The following is a 17,438-nucleotide window of genomic DNA, read 5'->3' as shown; positions in this document are numbered from 1 at the left end:
CATAGGTAATGGAGCAAAATGAAATTGTACTCCACCTGAATAGGATGAATTGAGTAGAGCACAGCATCATTTCTGTAATACTCCCGTCAAAGATGCATAACTGGAATCTAATCAAGAGTAAACATCAGGGCTTCCCTGGTGTCGCAGTGGTTAAGAATCCGCCTGCCAATGCAGGGGACAAGGGTTCATGTCCCGGTCCGGGAAGATCCCACATGCCGTGGAGCGGCTAGGCCCATGAGCCACAACTACTGAGCCTGCGCGTCTGGAGCCTGTGCTCCGCAACGGGAGAGGCCGCGACAGTGAGAGGCCTGCGCACCGCGATGAAGAGTGGCCCCCGCTTTCCGCAACTGGAGAAAGCCCTCACACAGAAACGCAGACCCAACACAGCCAAAAATAAATATAAAATAAATAAATTTAAAAAAAAAAAGTAAACATCAGATAAACCAATTGAGAGACAAAGTAACTGACCAGTAATCTTTAGGAGTGTCAAGGTCATGAAAGTCAAGGAAATCCTGAGTATTTGTTCCAGGCTAAAAGGAGCAGACTTAGGAGATGTGACAACTACTAAATGCAACATACAATTTAAAACTGGATCCTTTTGCTATAAAAGGCAACTGCCAAAAAAAAAAAAAAAAAGGCAACTGCCAAGACTTGAATGGGGCCTGAATAAAAATTTAATGTACATTATTATATTACAGTAGTAATGTATCAGTTAAGTTTCCTGATTTTGAGGGTTGTATTATGAAGGTGATTGCCCTGTTTGTAAGATATACACAAGAGGGCTTCCCTGGTGGTGCGGTGGTTGAGAGTCCGCCTGCCGATGCAGGGGACACGGGTTCGTGCCCCCGTCCGGGAGGATCCCACATGCCGCGGAGCGGCTGGGCCTGTGAGCCATGGCCGCTGAGCCTGCGCGTCCGGAGCCTGTACTCCGCAACGGGAGAGGCCACAGCAGTGAGAGGCCCGCCTACCGAAAAAAAAAGATATACACAAGTATTCTGGGGTGATGGGACATTCAGTTGGTAGCTCACTTTCAACTGGTTCAAAGAAAAAATTCTGTACCTGTGCTTCCAACTTTTCTGTAACTCTTGGTTATTTGTAAGTTAAAAATGTTTAACTTTATATCAGACAGGTTTTCAAAAAAGAAACAGATGGGTCAATTCAGAGTAGGACTAGCATTGGGCTGTGTAATAAATCTCTTAAAAGAGCTGCCCGACATGTTTGCTCTTTGAAATTGATCGACTTTGAAATGGAATTTCAGTCTAATGTGATTACTTCATATCTCCAAGTTACCCTGGGGAGAGCTGGGGTATATTTGATTTCATGGTTGTGTGTGTGTCTGTCTTTGTCTTTTTCTCACTGCGCTTCTTTTTCTATAGGTAATAGAAAATTACCTTCTTTTTCTGCAGGTAATCCACGACTTCTTATTCTCCTTGAAAGAAAGCCCTGAAAAGTTTCAGATTGAAGCCAATTTTCCCCGGAGGGTGCTGCCCTGCACCCCTTCAGAGGAGTGGCCCAACCCCCCCACGCTGCAGGAGGCCGGACTCAGCCACACAGAAGTTCTCTTTGTTCAGGACCTAACAGACGAATGACACTTTTTCTTCCTCTCCTTTTCAACCCCAATCCCTAAAAGAAATGGAAAAAAACAAAAAAATAAGAGAGAGAAATTCATATTATTATTATTATAATACAATATTTTTTTTAAAAGACTGCTGCATCCTCAGGAAGGATCAGAAACCATGCTGCCTGCAAAAGTCACCACCTGTGTGTGCACTCGAGGTTAGCAGTGAACGTTCCTGCTGGCAAACCCACCCTTCCCTACTGCCTCTGCACCACACCTTCCAGTGAAAGGAGACTCTTCACCTCCAACCCAGCCATTGTCCCAACTGGGGAAGGGGACATTCCCACTAGATCTCATTCATTCTTGCTTTTATAGAAAATAAAAGTGAAAAAACCTCCAACAACCAGCTACTGCAGCATCTCCTGAGGACTTGCTTCTTCCACCTCTGGAGAAGAGAGGGAAGGGAAGGCACAGAGCAGAGATGTTCCTTGAACTTCCCACAATTTATGAATAACTTTAATTTTTTTGTTGTTGCTTTGTAATGACCAAAGGAATGAGGCTGACATAGATGTATTTTTTTTCCTTAACATCATTTGATAAAGAGCCATTTCTTAAACCCATGAGTTCTTGCCCTGGGCTCCTTAGCCCACAAGAGTGTAATAAAGGTGTCCCAGGCTGGTTTGTGCTTATTTCTGCCATTGTCCCTCTCACGTTCCCAGAGAGGTTCTTTTTGGTCCAACTCTTGCTGTCCTTTCTTGCCACCTATGCATCCCACTTGGTACAATGGGAGGAAATCTGGGTTTGTAGCTCTACAAAGGCTGTGTATGTACAGATACACCGATATACATGGTATGAACTCCATGTAGACTAACCTATACGTACAACTGCAGCTTTTCCTTGGAATCTGGACCAGGTGGTCATTATGGGATCTGAACAAAGGATATGTGTTCTGACATGTGCATGCTATTCCTGCCCAGCCTTGAGCTTTCCTGAATTGCCAAGCTTGGTGCCTTTCCAGAGGACAAGCAGGGTCTGTGGTGGAACCAGCAGAACCATGTGAGAATACCCCGCCTGTCTCACTGGGAATGTGGTGGTGGTGGTGGTGTTTTAAGGGTTGAAAGAACCGGAGGCCTTGAAGGGAGCCAAGACAGAACTCAGCCTGTGTAAAGTGTCGGAAGGCACATTTCAGTTTTTGGTGTAGCCACCTGCTGGGGGCAGTTTTATCCTCTCCCTCTATTGCTGTGTTGAAGCAGTAGGGGTTTTTCCCTCTGATGTCTCATCTGTGGTTGAGTTTATGGTAATGAGTATGAGTATAGGGGTCAGGCCATGTATTCACAGATGTCAGCGTGAGCTGACAAGTATTCCAAAGTGTTCTGTAGCTAGACTTGCAGAACTTGTAACGCTGCAACCTACTGAAGTTACTGAAGTTATTGCAGTTCCCTAGCATGCTGTGAGGCCAGGGGTTCATGTCAACATAAAGCATAACTTGCTAGACTTGCAGCCTCCAAAGGCTTTCTCTTGCTTAGCTAAAAGCTAAGGACCATTCTTTTAAGTAGCAGTGATGTGACTGCTCTTCTCTGCCACCCTTAGTGTTTGGGGTAAACACCAAGGGGCAGGGTGAGGAGCCCCATGGGTATCACCTGGGGAGCCTGAGAATTTCCCAGTGGCCTTGGCACAGGTGTCTGCAGTACCATCTCCAGGAAACTTTAATTCTGCTCCTGGCTCCGTGTTTTCTTTCATTTTGTTTCCTGCTGTCCCAAGTCCAGATGAGTGGGAAATCGCTTTCCGACTGTTGTCATAAAATGTATCTGGAGTGACTAAGGATAAACTGTTCTCCACTCTACCTTACGTGAAGTCTACTTCCTGCTGACAACCATGCAAAGATGAATTTTTCCACTTAACTCGGAGCCACCCTCCCTGTCTGGAATGCAAAGCTGTTTCCCCGCATAGGAGGGTATTAAGGACCTTCACCAGGCTGGGTGTACCAAGTATCTTTTCCACACCACTTTGGGAAGTTGTAAATATTTTCTTAATAATTCAATCTGCATATTATTCTATGATGTGCACTTTACGCCTCTTGCCTTTTGATAACTTGTCCAGTGAAGAAGGTCAGATGCCAGAGTATTAAAGTCTTCCTAGCGTGGAAACAGCCCTGCTTTACTCAGTCTCGCTTCCTGTCTTCATGCTGACCTAGACCTGCTGCCTAGGTGCCATCTCCTCTCCTCCATGAAAGATGCACATTTTGTCAACGCCCGGACAATCTGTATGTTACTCCCAAAGACCTCTGGGAACTTGATGGGACCTGCAAGTGAGAAAATACTGAGAAGCTGGTGATCTGTAAGCATTTGCTCTTCTTTCCAAATCACCTCCTAATTATTTCAGCTGTTGTTTCCAAATGGCAAGTCATCAACTAAACAAAAACACTTGTTTCCAGTTTTGTTTTGTACTCCCAAGACTAAAGTTGTAGATTCAGCTGAATTTCCATAGGAACTGACCAAGCAAAGATACCTAATTGAAGTCAGTCGAATTTCTGCAGCCTCAGTCTTTTCTTTCACTTCTGCAGGATTTCCTGCAGCAAATACTTCTTTCTCCTTGCTTGTTTTCACTATGATGTTTGGATAAGAGATGGCCAATGGAGAATATTTCTTTTAGAAAAAAATAAAAAGAACCTAGAATCTTCAACTGAGCTGTCATGAAAATTGCTAATGGTGCCAAGGCCAAGGAAAAAGTTACAGAAAATGACTGTGGGAAGGAGTGATAACCCCCAGAATGCAAAATCAGGAGTGTATTATCTGGTGCTTGAACAAGGAGCTCCACTTTACAACTGGTTTTTTTTAGGACTTGTGAGGGATGCAGCAACAGGAAATCCATCCACAAAGGATGCAGTGCCCCAACTTGTACTGCACCTGAATAGTTACGTGATAATTTACTGAAGAAATCTAGTGTACTTTAAATTTTTTTCATAAAAGTTTACATTGTATTGTAGGTTAACATTAAATGTTTTATAACAAAAATTTCCTAACAAGTTGTGGGTCTTTCTGTCTAGGGGAGATCTGGTAGATGTTTCTCTGTCTGAAGGCAAGGTTGGAAAACACCAGGAGAGGGAACAGAGGGAACATTGCCAAGAAGCAAGGAGTTAAAATAGACCTTCTACAATGTGTTCTTGTGGAAAATGGCAGCTCAGGCAGTGTGCTTTAGTAGAAGGAGCTGGCAGATCTGGGTTCAAGTTGGGGCTCTGTCATTTGTCAGCCTTATGACCTCAGACAAGTTTTTTAGCTTCCATGAGCTTTAGTTTCCCCAACTGAAAAGTTAACATCATCTGCCTCAGGATAGGCTTGTAGATTAAAAGATTAAATAAATGGAAAAAAAACTTAAAATGTATATGAAGCACCTGACACAGGTGCCATTCAGTATTTGTTCCCCTTTCTCTAAGGAAGTGTATTTTGAAGGTATATTTTCTGGCATTAAGAACTCAGTTTTTTAAGGCATGTCGTTTCTCCTGCCAGAACAGACCCATGTCCTTGCAAATGAGTGGCTAGAGAAGAGTCACTTTGGATCTAACAGATTCTGGACTATTAGAACTATGCTCCTAGGTATTTTTGCTCGTATTTTCATTTCTGAGCGGAAACTTAAGCCTCAATTCTTTGCCTTTCTCTTTCCCACTGTCTGTCCTGGGCAAAGAACTCATTTCTGTGAGTATGGATTCTTGTCATCTTCAGAGTCTGCCCTGTTGCTTATCCAAAGGTGTGTAGGTGGGTATGCGTGTGTGTGTGTGTATATAATTTTTTTGAATGCACATCTTAAGTGTAAACTAGAATGTCTTCGTCTAGTAAGTTTTCAAGAAGAGTTTATTCACCTTAGGTCAGAATCCACTAAAAATGAATACTTCGCAATTGTGAAGCTTACATGTAAAAATTTTGCCATCGATTAATAGAGTCAAGGAAGATGCAGACTCTGATGCCAGATACACCTGGTCTCAAATCCTGACTGGGGCTGTGATTTTGGCCAACTAACCTCAACTCTAGGCTTCAGTTTCATCATCAGTAAAATAGGGCCAACTGTACCATATCCATGAAGATTCTGTGAATTGCTGCTGCAGATAGCCTGGCACATAATAAGTGTTGGGTAAAAGCTCCTATTACTGATGGCCAGTTTGTAGTTTGCCCACTGCTAGCAATTCACCCCATATGGATTAAGGAAGGAGAGGAAAAGGGGAGGGGTTGAGGCTTTGCTTATGGGCAAATAGTGCCCGACACTTTTTTCTTGACACACTTCCATCATTGCAGTTGGAACTCCACGTGTGCTTTTACCTTGATGGAGCCACAAGCCCCGAGCCACCAGAGTCCCTTCCTCTTGCCTCTTCTGCCACTTTGATGCACTGTCCTCCAGGGCAAACTCCCAAAGTACATGCCATCTGCTTGGACTACTTTATCCTGTTCTGGTTGCTACTGGCCATTCTCCAGATGTTGGCAACTGATAGTTTCCACCAGCAACCTCAATGACTCACATCTACATATTTGGATTCCCTAAAATTCCAGTTCTTCTGCTGATTTGCCTTGTGTGGCAGCTGAGTATGGTGGGATGTGGCTTTGGGGTCAAATCTGGATTTGAAACTGCTGCTTACGGATTGATCTAGGGCAAGTTTCCTCCTATATAAACCTCATGGCAGTACATTCCTTGCAAAAGTCCAGGTGCCATTTTTGGGGCGTTGGGTTTTTTTTTAATTCGTTTTGGCCGCACTGAGTGGCTTTCAGGATCTTAGTGCCCCGGCCCCGGCAGTGAAAGTGCCAAGTCCTAACCAGTGGACCACCAGGGAATCCCCTCCAGGTGCCATTTAAATGAGCTGATATCTGTGAGTGCCTGGCATTGGGTAGATGGACACTTAGATGAGTGGTCGCTTCCCTCCCTCCTTTGCCAGCAGTCCCCTGCTTTGAGTGTGGCCTTCACTCAGAACTACTTCACCCTCAGGACTTCAGAACCAGTCCCTCTCACCACAGCTGTTACCACCCAACTCCACTGTCCTTACTCTGCTCTCAAAGACCTCCTGTCCCTTCACCCTCATTTCAGTCTCCCTTCTGGTGTCATCTTGGCTTCACGCCTCTCTCTACTACAAGCCAGTACTGACTGTCACAATTCCCAAAGTAAACTCAACCGTTTGATTTCTTTCCTCTTGCTCCTTCAGCTGCAGAATCCTAGCATGTATCACAGTGAGTTGAAGAGCCCTGGGGGTTGGTGCCCACTCCTTTGATCCAGCTCTAGGAAACCCTATGCATTTCTACACCATAGGCACTGCTTCACTGTGTCCCCCTTTCTCAAATCCAAGCCCACCTGCATCCTCCTCACTCTAAACCCACTGCAACATCTTACTTCCTGAGAAAACTGAGGTCTTGTCACAGAACTTCCTCATCTTCCTTTTTCACCTCAAAATTGTTCTGTGATGTCACCTGCTTCCTGTTTCTCTTCTGTCTTGTGGGTGTATTTTCTTTTAAAAGAGATATAATTTACACCCAGTAAAATGTCCAACTGTTAAATCCACAGCTTGATAAAATTTTACCTAAGTATACACCAAAACTAAGATGCAGAACACCACATTACCCCAGAAAGTTCCCTTGTGCACCTTCCCAATCAATAGCCTCTCAGACGTAACCAACTATTCTGACTTCTTTCACCATAGAAGTTTTGCCTGTTCTTGAACTTTGTATAAATGGACCCCCTATGTATGTGTGTGTGATTTTATAAGTTGTTTTCATGATGAAATTTTAGGAAGTTCAAAGAAACAAAAAAATGTATTATACCACACTGTCCAGAGATGTCTGCTGTTAACACTGTGGTGTATATCTTCCCAGACTTTTCATTGCATATAAAAACATTTTTAATACAGAAATGGGATAATATTGTAAATACTGTATTATCTCTATTTCACACATTCTTCTGTATCGTTTTTAATGGCTATGCAGCATTTCACTGAATAGCTGTACCATAAATTGATCAAAAGCCTATTGTGACATTTAGGTTGTTAACCTTTTTGTTTGCTTTTATCTAATAGATTATCTAATAGATTGATAAACATCCCTGTAGCTAAATATGCACATCCATGTTTATTTTCTCAGGAAAAAAAATTTTTAGTAGTCAAAAGGACTACTAAAAGGAATGGAAATTTTTACTTTTTAAAATGTTTGTGTTATCTCCAAATTGTGGTGCAGAAAAGTTATTTATACTCCTATCAACAGTGTGTGCTCAGTCTCCTATCTGTGTCATGATCGCCAGATCTTTACCAAAAACTATCCCCTTTCCAATTGCTTGGATCTCTTTATCTTCCACCAAAAACTGTTTGGCATCTCCTCCCTTACAAAATCTTAATGTTGCTTTACCCACAAGTCACCACCCTGTCTCCTTCCCTGCCAAGATAGGTTGCACAACCAGCCTCCACTTCTTTCTTAACCTCCTGTTAATTATACTTTCATCTCCACTGACTGTCTCTTATGGTCACCTGTGACCTCTTTTTTTTTTTAATAATGTATTTTTAAAATTTGTTTTATTTGTTTATTTTTGGCTGTGTTGGGTCCTTGGTGCTACGCACGGGCTTTCTCTAGTTACGTGAGCGGGGGCTACTCTTTGTTGCGGTGCACGGGCTTCTCATTGCGGTGGCTTCTCTTGTGGAGCACAGGCTTCAGTAGTTGTGGCACGCGGGCTCTAGACACAAGCTCAGTAGTTGTGGCGCACGGGCTTAGTTGCTCTGCGGCATGTGGGATCTTCCCGGACCAGGGCTCGAACCCATGTCCCCTGCATTGGCAGGCAGATTCTTAACCACTGCACCACCAGGGAAGTCCCACCTGTGATCTCTTAATTACCATTTTCATTGGCCTCTTACAAGACCTTTCAGAATGTAGAAGTCACCCAGCTGATATTTGACACAGAGTAAGTGTCGCCTTGTTTCCATTCCCACAGGTTGGGGGTCAGAATATGTAAACGAGGTTAAAGAATTCACACTTTATCCTGCAGGCCATTGAGGGGCTTTAAACAAGGGATTGGGGTTTTAGAAAGCTGATTCTCTCGCCATGGGGAGACTGGATGGGAGGGGGCAAGACGGCAGGCAAGACAAGTGACATGATGAGAGTCGTGGATCAGGAGCGGCCTGGGGACGGAAAGAGTCTAATGATGGGCTGAGCACTATTTAGGAGGGACAGTGGCCAAGGCTCGGAGGCTGATTAGATATGGAGGGTCAAGGAGAGGGAGAAATTGAGGATGGTTTCCGACAACTAAATTTAGAAACAAAAATAGTCTCTGGTGCCCTTGGCTGGTGCTATTTCAGTGGAGGAGTACAGTGTCAGAGGCACAAGTAATGCATGAGAGGTGAAGTGGAAAGATCGAGTATAGGCAGCTCTCACAAAATTTGTCAGTGAAAGGTATGGGGGGAAATAGGAGCCAGGACTGAGGAAGAGTTATTGTTTTAAGGTAGGAGAGACTTCATTATGTTTAAATGCTAAAAGCAATGAGATTTTAGAGAAAGAGGTTGAAGATACACAGAGAAGGGATAATAGAGAAAGATGCCACTGGAGTGGTGGGAGGCATTGGCTTTAGGAGGAAGGATGGGAGCAGAAGTCAGTGCATTCTGACTTCTGGAATGTAGGTTTGAAGGCAGAAGTTGAGGGTGTCCCCAAGTGATTGTGTCTGTTCTATCTGTCAGGTTGGGGGAAAGTGATGGGCCAGAGGTCTAAGAAGACTGGGGAGATTTAAAATGGCCATTTAAGAGAGCAGAACAGAGTGTAGGAAGACTCAGAAGTCTGTCTCAGCAAACTGAGGGCCCAGGCGAGACTGAGACCAGAATACACGGTGGGAATATGCACAAAAAGTTACTAGTCTACCTCCCTCACTGCTGCCGATTTCTTTCTGAAAACAGAGGTCAACTGGGAGCATTCAGAGCCTCTCAGTTCCCCAGCCTAGAAGTTGGGGCCTCAATTCTAGGGCCCTGATGGAACTTCATAACTTCATTTTTCTCTGTTCCTCCACATGGTCTCACTAAGTAACACACACAGATCTCTTGATTGTTCCCTAGACACACCAGGCATCTTCCTGCCTAAAGCCAGGCCAAGAAAACTCATATTCAATAGAAATGGTTTAAAGGATGTGCTGTCAATTTTTCAAACTCCTCTGATTGCCAGGAAGGCAAGTGCCTAGACCACATGATTCTAGTCTTCCAGAATCAATCACATTGACAAGACTCTTTTTAAACTCTGGCTTCATTATCACCCAGGTACTGGCAGGAGAGTAGATGTAAATCATAACTGGCCTGGCATACCAGTTTTGACACACAGAGCTGCACACACCTGGATGTTCTCACACAGCTCTTGCCTTTTGTCACCTATCTCTAAAGAGGTCTTTAGTTAGCAAACAAACAGGAAACCCATTCTAGCTAATTTAAGGAAAAAACTGATGTGTTGAAAGACTATGGGGTAGGTCCCAGAATGGAAAGCCAGACCTCAGAAAGGGTGGGGTCCAGGTTTCAGAAAGGGTGGGTGGAGTGCAGTTGTGGGAAAGGGATTGTCGCAGGTAGAGGGCACATTTCAGATGTCAAGGACTCCCACCTTTGGAGCATAACTGGCAAGCAGATTGAGGTTTCTGTGTTTAGTTGCACCCCATACAACAGAGGCAGAGCCTTTTAAAATGGTGCAGAAAAGTGTAAAGAACACTTATTAACATTAACATTCCCACCACTCAAAATAATTAACATTGATATTTTGGCATATTTGCTTCAGCTTTTTTTTTTTTCCTGGATATGCTTTGGTTAAAACCACCTAAAATGTGTATGTATTTGCTAAAATAAATCCATTCATATTCAGCAGATGTGGCTAATTTCTGGCCTATCTGGGCCCTGGCGCCAGCCCCTCGGGTGACCTACCATGGCCTTGAGTACTGACCAGCTGGCCGTGAGCCTCTGCTGTTCGGAGGGCTTTCCCAGCCTGCACTTCATCTGTGGTCAGATTAACAGTGAAGCATGATGGGTGTGTCCCAGCTTGTCAGTGGAGGCCAGGGAGTGGACATCATCATACCAAAAATAATTAATAATGAGAGAGAGAACAGTTAATTTCACTACCCTGGGACAATGCAAAGAGAGGGCAGGGCCTGTGTAAGATCAGCTGGGCCCTGGGGCTGGGGTCAACTTCCCACATATTTTTCCTCCCAGGAGCTCACTCATTTATTCATTTATTCAGTCATCTATTTAGAAACACTCACAGATGCCTACTGTGTCCTTGCCCTTTTGTTAGGGTCTGGGAATGTGGCAAATGTGATGGTCCTTTGTCTGGTGAAGCAGAGTCATGGGCAACAAGAAGGATTCATAACAGGTGAGCCATCTGCGTGGTGTGCAGTGGAAACCAGAGTAAAGTGTGGCCTCCTCTGGCTTGAGGGACGGGTCTGAGGAAGCTCGCTTGAGGAGGGGACATTCAAGCTGGGCTTTGGGAAGGGAGCATGCTTACCAGAAGGAGAGAATTCAAAGCATCTGAGGCAACTTAGTGTGATTCATGGGCCAAAGGGAGCAGGGGGCACATGGCATCTCCCTCTCTGAGCCTCAGTCCTCAGTTTCCCCAGTGGGAACTATGAGGAAGGTAGGAACAGCTTTACAGTCAAGAAAACAGAAGAAGGATCCCGTGAGAGAAAAACTTGGTGTGGTGTGTGCTCACGAAATGTGAGTGGTCTTCCAAGCAGAGAGAACAGCATGCAAAACAAGGGGGTGAAAACAGGGCACGATGGAAAAGAAAAATAAACAAAACTCCCTCTGTGGCTGCCAGCCCCCGAAGGACCCCTCCAAGGGACAGAGATCTTCCACTTCCTGTTGCATTCAGGAAGTTGTAGGTGGCAGTCGGGGAGGGCTCGCCTGGAGCCTGGAAGAGGGGGAAGAAGAGACCAAAGGGAGGCCTCCGTGTGGGCTTTTCAGAGGTAGATTCTCTGACTTGGAGAATTTAGAAGTGGAGACTACAAGGCTATCTTGATTCTCGCATTTTCTAACTGGGCCTAGAAACCAGGCCTCTATAGCCTCAGTGCCCCCAAATGGAAACCGAAGATAATAAATACCTCAACTCGGCGTGTTGAGGGGCAAACACTATGGGACCTGGCCCCTGCCTCCTCTCCAACTTCACCCTGTGCTCGTGCCCAAACTCATTCTTGCCTCTGGGCCTTTGCACATTCTGTCCCCTCCCTCTAGAATGCTCTTCTCCTGACTAGCTCCTTCTCATCACTCAGGTCTCAGTAATCTCAATGTTGCCTCCTCTGAAAGACCACTGCTATGTCAGGGTGCCCCTCCCTGTATTCTCCTTCATGGCCCTTGTTATATTTGAAACTATTGTTTTTTTGTATTTTGTCTGTATCTCCTTCTGGAATGCCAGTTTCTGGGAGGCAGGAACTTTGTTTCATTCACTGGAGTTTCCCCAAGGCCTAGAACAGTGCCTGGCTTTGGGCAGAAGCACTCAGCCAGGTTTGTTGAATGACAAACTAAGCACCCTACCAGGCCTTGAGGACCCAGTGGCAACTAAACGCCTTTATGGAATGTTTAGACTGTTACACCCTCTGTGCCCAGAGGAGAACTCTGAATGTTCTACCTGTCAGCATACAAGCTGAGTTCAAGGGACACTGAGCCCAAAAGTGAGAGAGCATCCAGTCCTGGAGCTCCACCCTCCTCCCTCCAAGGACAACTTGTAGTGTGTGACCCTTGGAAAGGTGTTGCCAATGACACCAACTGTTATTAAAATAAAGACACACTTTACTGGCAATTCATTCATTCAAAAAAATGGCCACCATGGGCCAGGCATTGTTGTAGTTGGTGGTAGGCAGAGCTTTGGACAGAAAGGAGGTAACCACAATAATCTCTTACCCCCCGCCACTGCCACACCTTACGTAGCAGAATCGCAGCCCAAAGATGATATGATTTTACTCTGATTCATAATGTTGAATCTTTACCCAATTTCCCTTTCTTTACTTTTTATTTTGAAATAAATATAGGTTTACAGGAAGTTCCAAAAACATTACAAAAAGGTCTTACATACATTTAGTTTCCCTCAACAATAACATCCTGTATAAAACCAGAAAATTGACGTTGGCACCATCCACAGATTTTGCCAGTTTTACATACCCCATTTGTGTGGGTGTGTGTAGTTCTGTCAGTTTTATCACCCGTGTAAATTCATGTAACCTCACCATAATCAAGATATGGAACTGTTCCATCACCACAAAGATCTTGCTCCTGCTACCCCTTAGTAGTCACACACATCCCACCTTAGTCCCCCATCCTTAACCAACCCCTGGCAATCACTAATCTATTCTCCATCTCTCTAATGGTGTCATTTCAACAGTATCATAAAAATGGAATTATATGTCACCTTTGTGATTGGCTTTTTTCACTCAGCATAATTCCCTTGAGATCCTCCAAGTTGTCACGAGTGTCAATAGTTCATTCCTGGTGACCTCCCTGGTGGTCCAGTGGTTAAGAATCCGCCTTCCAATGCAGGGGATGCGGGTTTGATCCCTGGTCAGGGAACTAAGATCCCACATGCTGCGGGGCAACTGAGCTGGCGCACCCAGAACTAGAGAGAAGCTCCTGTGCTGCAAAAAAAGATCCCACGTGCCCCAACTAAGACCCAACCACCCAAAAATAAATACATACATACATATTTTTTTTAAAAAAATCATTCATTCCTTTTCACTGCTAAGTGGTATTCCACCATCTGGATGGACTACAGTTTATCCATTTACTCATTGAAGGACAATTTGGGTTGTCCCAGTTTGGGGATATTAAGAATAAAAATGGCTATTGAACTTTTGTGTGTATATTTTTTGTGTAGACACGTTTTCATTTTTCTGGGATAAAACGCCCAGGAGTGCAGTTGGTGGGTCATATAGTAAATGCATGTTCAGTTTTATAAGAAAATGCTGGGCCATTACCATGGTGAAGCTGGGCAAAGCGGCAGAGCAGGGGCTGCAGCAGCTCTTCAAGAGCGGCCAATTTGCCACTTGCTGGGGGTTTTTATGCCTATCTTGGTTTACCCAGGATTTAAGAGAGGTGCAGATGCTGGGAACGGCCAAGCCAACCTATTTTGAGCTTACTTTGGGGATCAATGACTATTTGGTCATCTGGATTTGGAAGCAATCAATGGACGGGAACAACATGGAAGGTGTGCGCTCTGGCTGGGATGAGCTGGAACAGTGCTCACCAACCAATGGCACACGGCTCTTACTTCACAGATGCATCTCTACTGACTTATTTATGATACACTGCATCAAAATTAATATTTTAAACACAGTTTTAAAATATAAAAAAGAAACTGCCAAACTATATTCCAGAGTAGCTGTGCTATTTAACATTCCCACCAAAAATGTATGAGAAATCAAATTTCTCTGTATCCTTGTCAGAATTTGACATTGTCACTATTATTTTAGTTGTTTTAATAGGTGTAATAATCTTATTGTGGTTTAACTTGTGTATCCCTAATGGCTAATGGTGTTGAACGCAATAAATATCCTCTTTGCTAAAATGTATGTTGATGTCTTTTGCCCATGTTTTTTAATTGGATTGATTTTCACTGAGTTTTGTGAGTTGTTTATATATCTGACATGAGTCCTTTGTCAGATATGTGACTTGCAAATTAGGTTTTAATTTTTGATGAAGTTCAAGTTTCAGTTTTTTTCTTTTATGGACTTTTTCTTTTTTTTAACATCTTTATTGGAGTATAATTGCTTTACAATGGTGTGTTAGTTTCTGCTTTATAACGAAGTGAATCAGCTATACATATACATATATCCCCATTACCTCCTCCCTCTCGCGTCTCCCTCCCACCCGCCCTATCCCACCCCTCTAGGTGGTCACAAAGCACAGAGCTGATCTCCCTGTGCTATGCAGCTGCTTCCCACTAGCTATTTTACATTTGGTAGTATATATAAGTCCATGCCACTCTCTCACTTCGTCCCAGCTTACCCTTCCCCCTCCCCGTGTCCTCAAGTCCATTCTCTACGTCTGCGTCTTTATTCCTGTCCTGCCCCTAGGTTCTTCAGAACCATTTTGTTGGCGTTTTTTTAGATTCCATATATATGTGTTAGCATATGGTATTTGATTTTATCTTTCTGACTTAACTTCACTCTGTATGACAGACTATAGGTCCATCCACCTCACTACCAATAACTCGATTTCGTTTCTTTTTATGGCTGAGTAATATTCCATTGTATATATGTGCCATATCTTCTTTATCCATTCATCTGTCGATGGACACTTAGGTTCCTTCCATGTCCTGGCTATTGTAAATAGAGCTGCAATGAACATTGTGGTACATGACTCTGTTTTGAATTATGGTTTTCTCTGGGTATATGCCCAGTAGTGGGATTGCTGGGTCATATGGTAGTTCTATTTTTAGTTTTTTAAGGAACCTCCATACTGTTCTCCATAGTGGCTGTATCAATTTACATTCCCACCAACAGTGCAAGAGGGTTCCCTTTTCTCCACACCCGCTCCAGCATTTATTGTTTGTAGATTTTTTGATGACGGCCATTCTGACTGGTGTGAGGTAAATACCTCATTGTAGTTTTGATTTGCATTTCTCTAATGATCAGTGATGTTGAGCATTATGGAGTTTTTGGTATCATACTTAAGAATTCTTCACCTAGCCCTAGATCCCAGTGAAGATTTTCATTTGTTTTCTTCTAAACGTCTTCTAGTTTCATGTTTCACCTTTAAATTTATGATTTTTTTCTTTTTGCTTATGGCTTTCCAATTACTCCAGTAATATTTGCTGAAAAAAACTATTCTTCATTGAATGTCCCAAAATCAGTTGGTTGTACTTGTGTGGGTCTATTTCTGGGTTCTTTATTCTGTTCCGTTGATCTATTTGTCTATCCCTCTCCTGATAAACTGTCTTAATGCATCTCTTCAGTGAAATATTGCAATCAGGCAGTGATTCTTCTCACTTTATTCTTGTTTCTAAAAATTGTCTTAGCTACTCTGGTTTCTTTTGCCTTTTCATGTAAATTTTAAAATAGGCATGGCAATATGTCAAAAAAACCCCACAAAACTTTGCTGGATTTTAATAGGAATTGCATTAAACCTAGAGATTACTTTGGGAAGAAATGACAATTTACTATGCTGAGTCTTCCAATCCAAGAACATGACATGTTTCTCTGTGTAGGTCTTTGCCTTGTTTCATCAGTGTTTTGTAGTTTTCAACATACAAGTCTTATGTTTTGTTAGATTTACATGTTTCTTTTGTCTTTCAAGTGATTGTAAATAGTATCAGCAGGTTTTTAATTTCCATTTCCATGTGTTCATTGCTAGTATGTAGAAATAATACAATTAATTTTTGTATATTGATCTTATATCCTATGACCTGACGAACTCATTTAGTTCTAGTTATTTGTAGATTCCTTGGAATTTTCTACATAGATCTTCATCATATCATCTACAATAGAGTTAGTTTGATTTCTTCCATTTTAATCTGCATTCCTAATTTCATTTCCTTTTTCTTGCCTTGTTGTGCTGGCTAGGACTTCCAGTATGATGTTGAATAGAACTGGTGAAAGCAGATATCCTTGCCTGTCCTGATCTCAGGGCTGGTAAGCACCTAGTCTTTCACATCATTAAGGATGATGTTAGCTGTAGGTTTTTGTATAGATGATCTTGTCAAGTTTTATCATGAATGAATGTTGAATTTTGGCCAAAAAATTTTTTTTGCATCCATTGATACGATCTGTGATTTTCCTTTCCTACAGGCTTTTTGAAATACTGAAAAAAAGCTTAGCGACTTCCCCATCTGACAATTCGCTCAGACTGGGAACTCAGCTCCTACCACTCATCTAGTGCACCATGCCTCAGTGTGTTCCAGAGAATGCAACTTGGCCTGGCATGTGGCCAAAGAAGCCCAATGTAGGAAATGCTGCCCAGAGTATGTATCCACTGCTAGAGATTTACAACACACATCAGCATAGCTAAGGCTCAGAAAAGCCCTGCGATATAGGCTGTTACTCTCAACATGGAATTTCCCAAACTTATCTTACCAGAGTCCTTTTTTGCACAAACTCCAGTATGTTCCACGAGACTTTATCTGAAACACACTTAGGGAGCCGCTCAACTGAGTCTGACCCTTAATTTGCCGATGATCCAAAGGTTGAAAGAGAAGTCCCCTGACCAAGGTCACAGATAGTGGCATCACAGGCACAACAGGTCTCCTGCCCCTGACCATGCTGCTTTGACATACTACCAAGTCAGCGGGCAGCCCTGCCATACCACACGCCACCATGGAGAAGAGGAACGTACCCACATCACCAGTCTGGCCCCTTATTGGCTCTCGGGCCCTTCGTCCCCACTGAGCTTGAGGATCAGGGGCTCAAATCCTTATAGGTTCAGTGGGGTCCATGGGTGGGTGGGTATGTAATGCAGGCTGGGCCAGTCATGCTGTTCTAGCTCCCTAACGGTAGCACACGTTTCAGGGATGGGCGTGCAACCTGTTGGTCCAACAAGACTCCAGACCAGGAATTATTAGAATTACTAGGGGGGAAAAACAGTTTTTGCATGGAGATGATGCTAAATTAGAAGAAACTGAGCTAGAGGTACCAGGAAGCACCAGGCAGAACAAAGTTGTAAGATTAAGAGAAACCTGGTTCCTTAGGACATGCCTGAGCCCCATCTGGTCAAGGCTGAAGCAGAACCTCCCTCCAGAACTTAAATGACAGACTAGTTAAGTGCCGTTTCCCTCAAACCAGTTAGATGGAATCCTGTCGGTTGCCAACAGAATCCTAATTTGCCCGTGAAGCAGTGTGGCCCGGAGCAAGCTGTCACTGAACTGGCCCCGTAGATCCCTTTCCATCAGGAGGTATCATTTCCCCCAAGATTCCACAGCGAAGAACA

The 17,438-nt window shown here is 43.5% G+C and overlaps 1 protein-coding gene across 4 annotated transcripts in view; it reads left to right on the top strand.

The window, feature by feature from the left end:
* The window catches only part of FAF2 (Fas associated factor family member 2), a 60,756-nt gene extending 58,519 nt beyond the window's left edge, over positions 1 to 2,237 (top strand). For 2 of the 4 annotated variants that reach the window (XM_033414945.2, XM_033414946.2), the window contains one exon: positions 1,377 to 2,237. In XM_033414945.2, the coding sequence (XP_033270836.1) occupies positions 1,377 to 1,589 (213 nt within the window). In that variant the 3' untranslated portion in view covers positions 1,590 to 2,237. The remainder of the gene's footprint in view (positions 1 to 1,376) is intronic. The other 2 variants (XR_007476268.1, XM_004284834.4) reach the window with 2 other exon arrangements.
* The last annotated feature ends 15,201 nt before the right edge of the window (positions 2,238 to 17,438 follow it).

The sequence above is a fragment of the Orcinus orca genome, chromosome 3 (genome assembly GCF_937001465.1).
Source record: "Orcinus orca chromosome 3, mOrcOrc1.1, whole genome shotgun sequence".
In the NCBI taxonomy this organism is placed as follows: Eukaryota; Metazoa; Chordata; class Mammalia; order Artiodactyla; family Delphinidae; genus Orcinus; species Orcinus orca.
The sequence above is the reverse complement of the archived record's forward strand: the minus strand, read 5'-3'. Positions and strand labels throughout refer to the sequence as shown.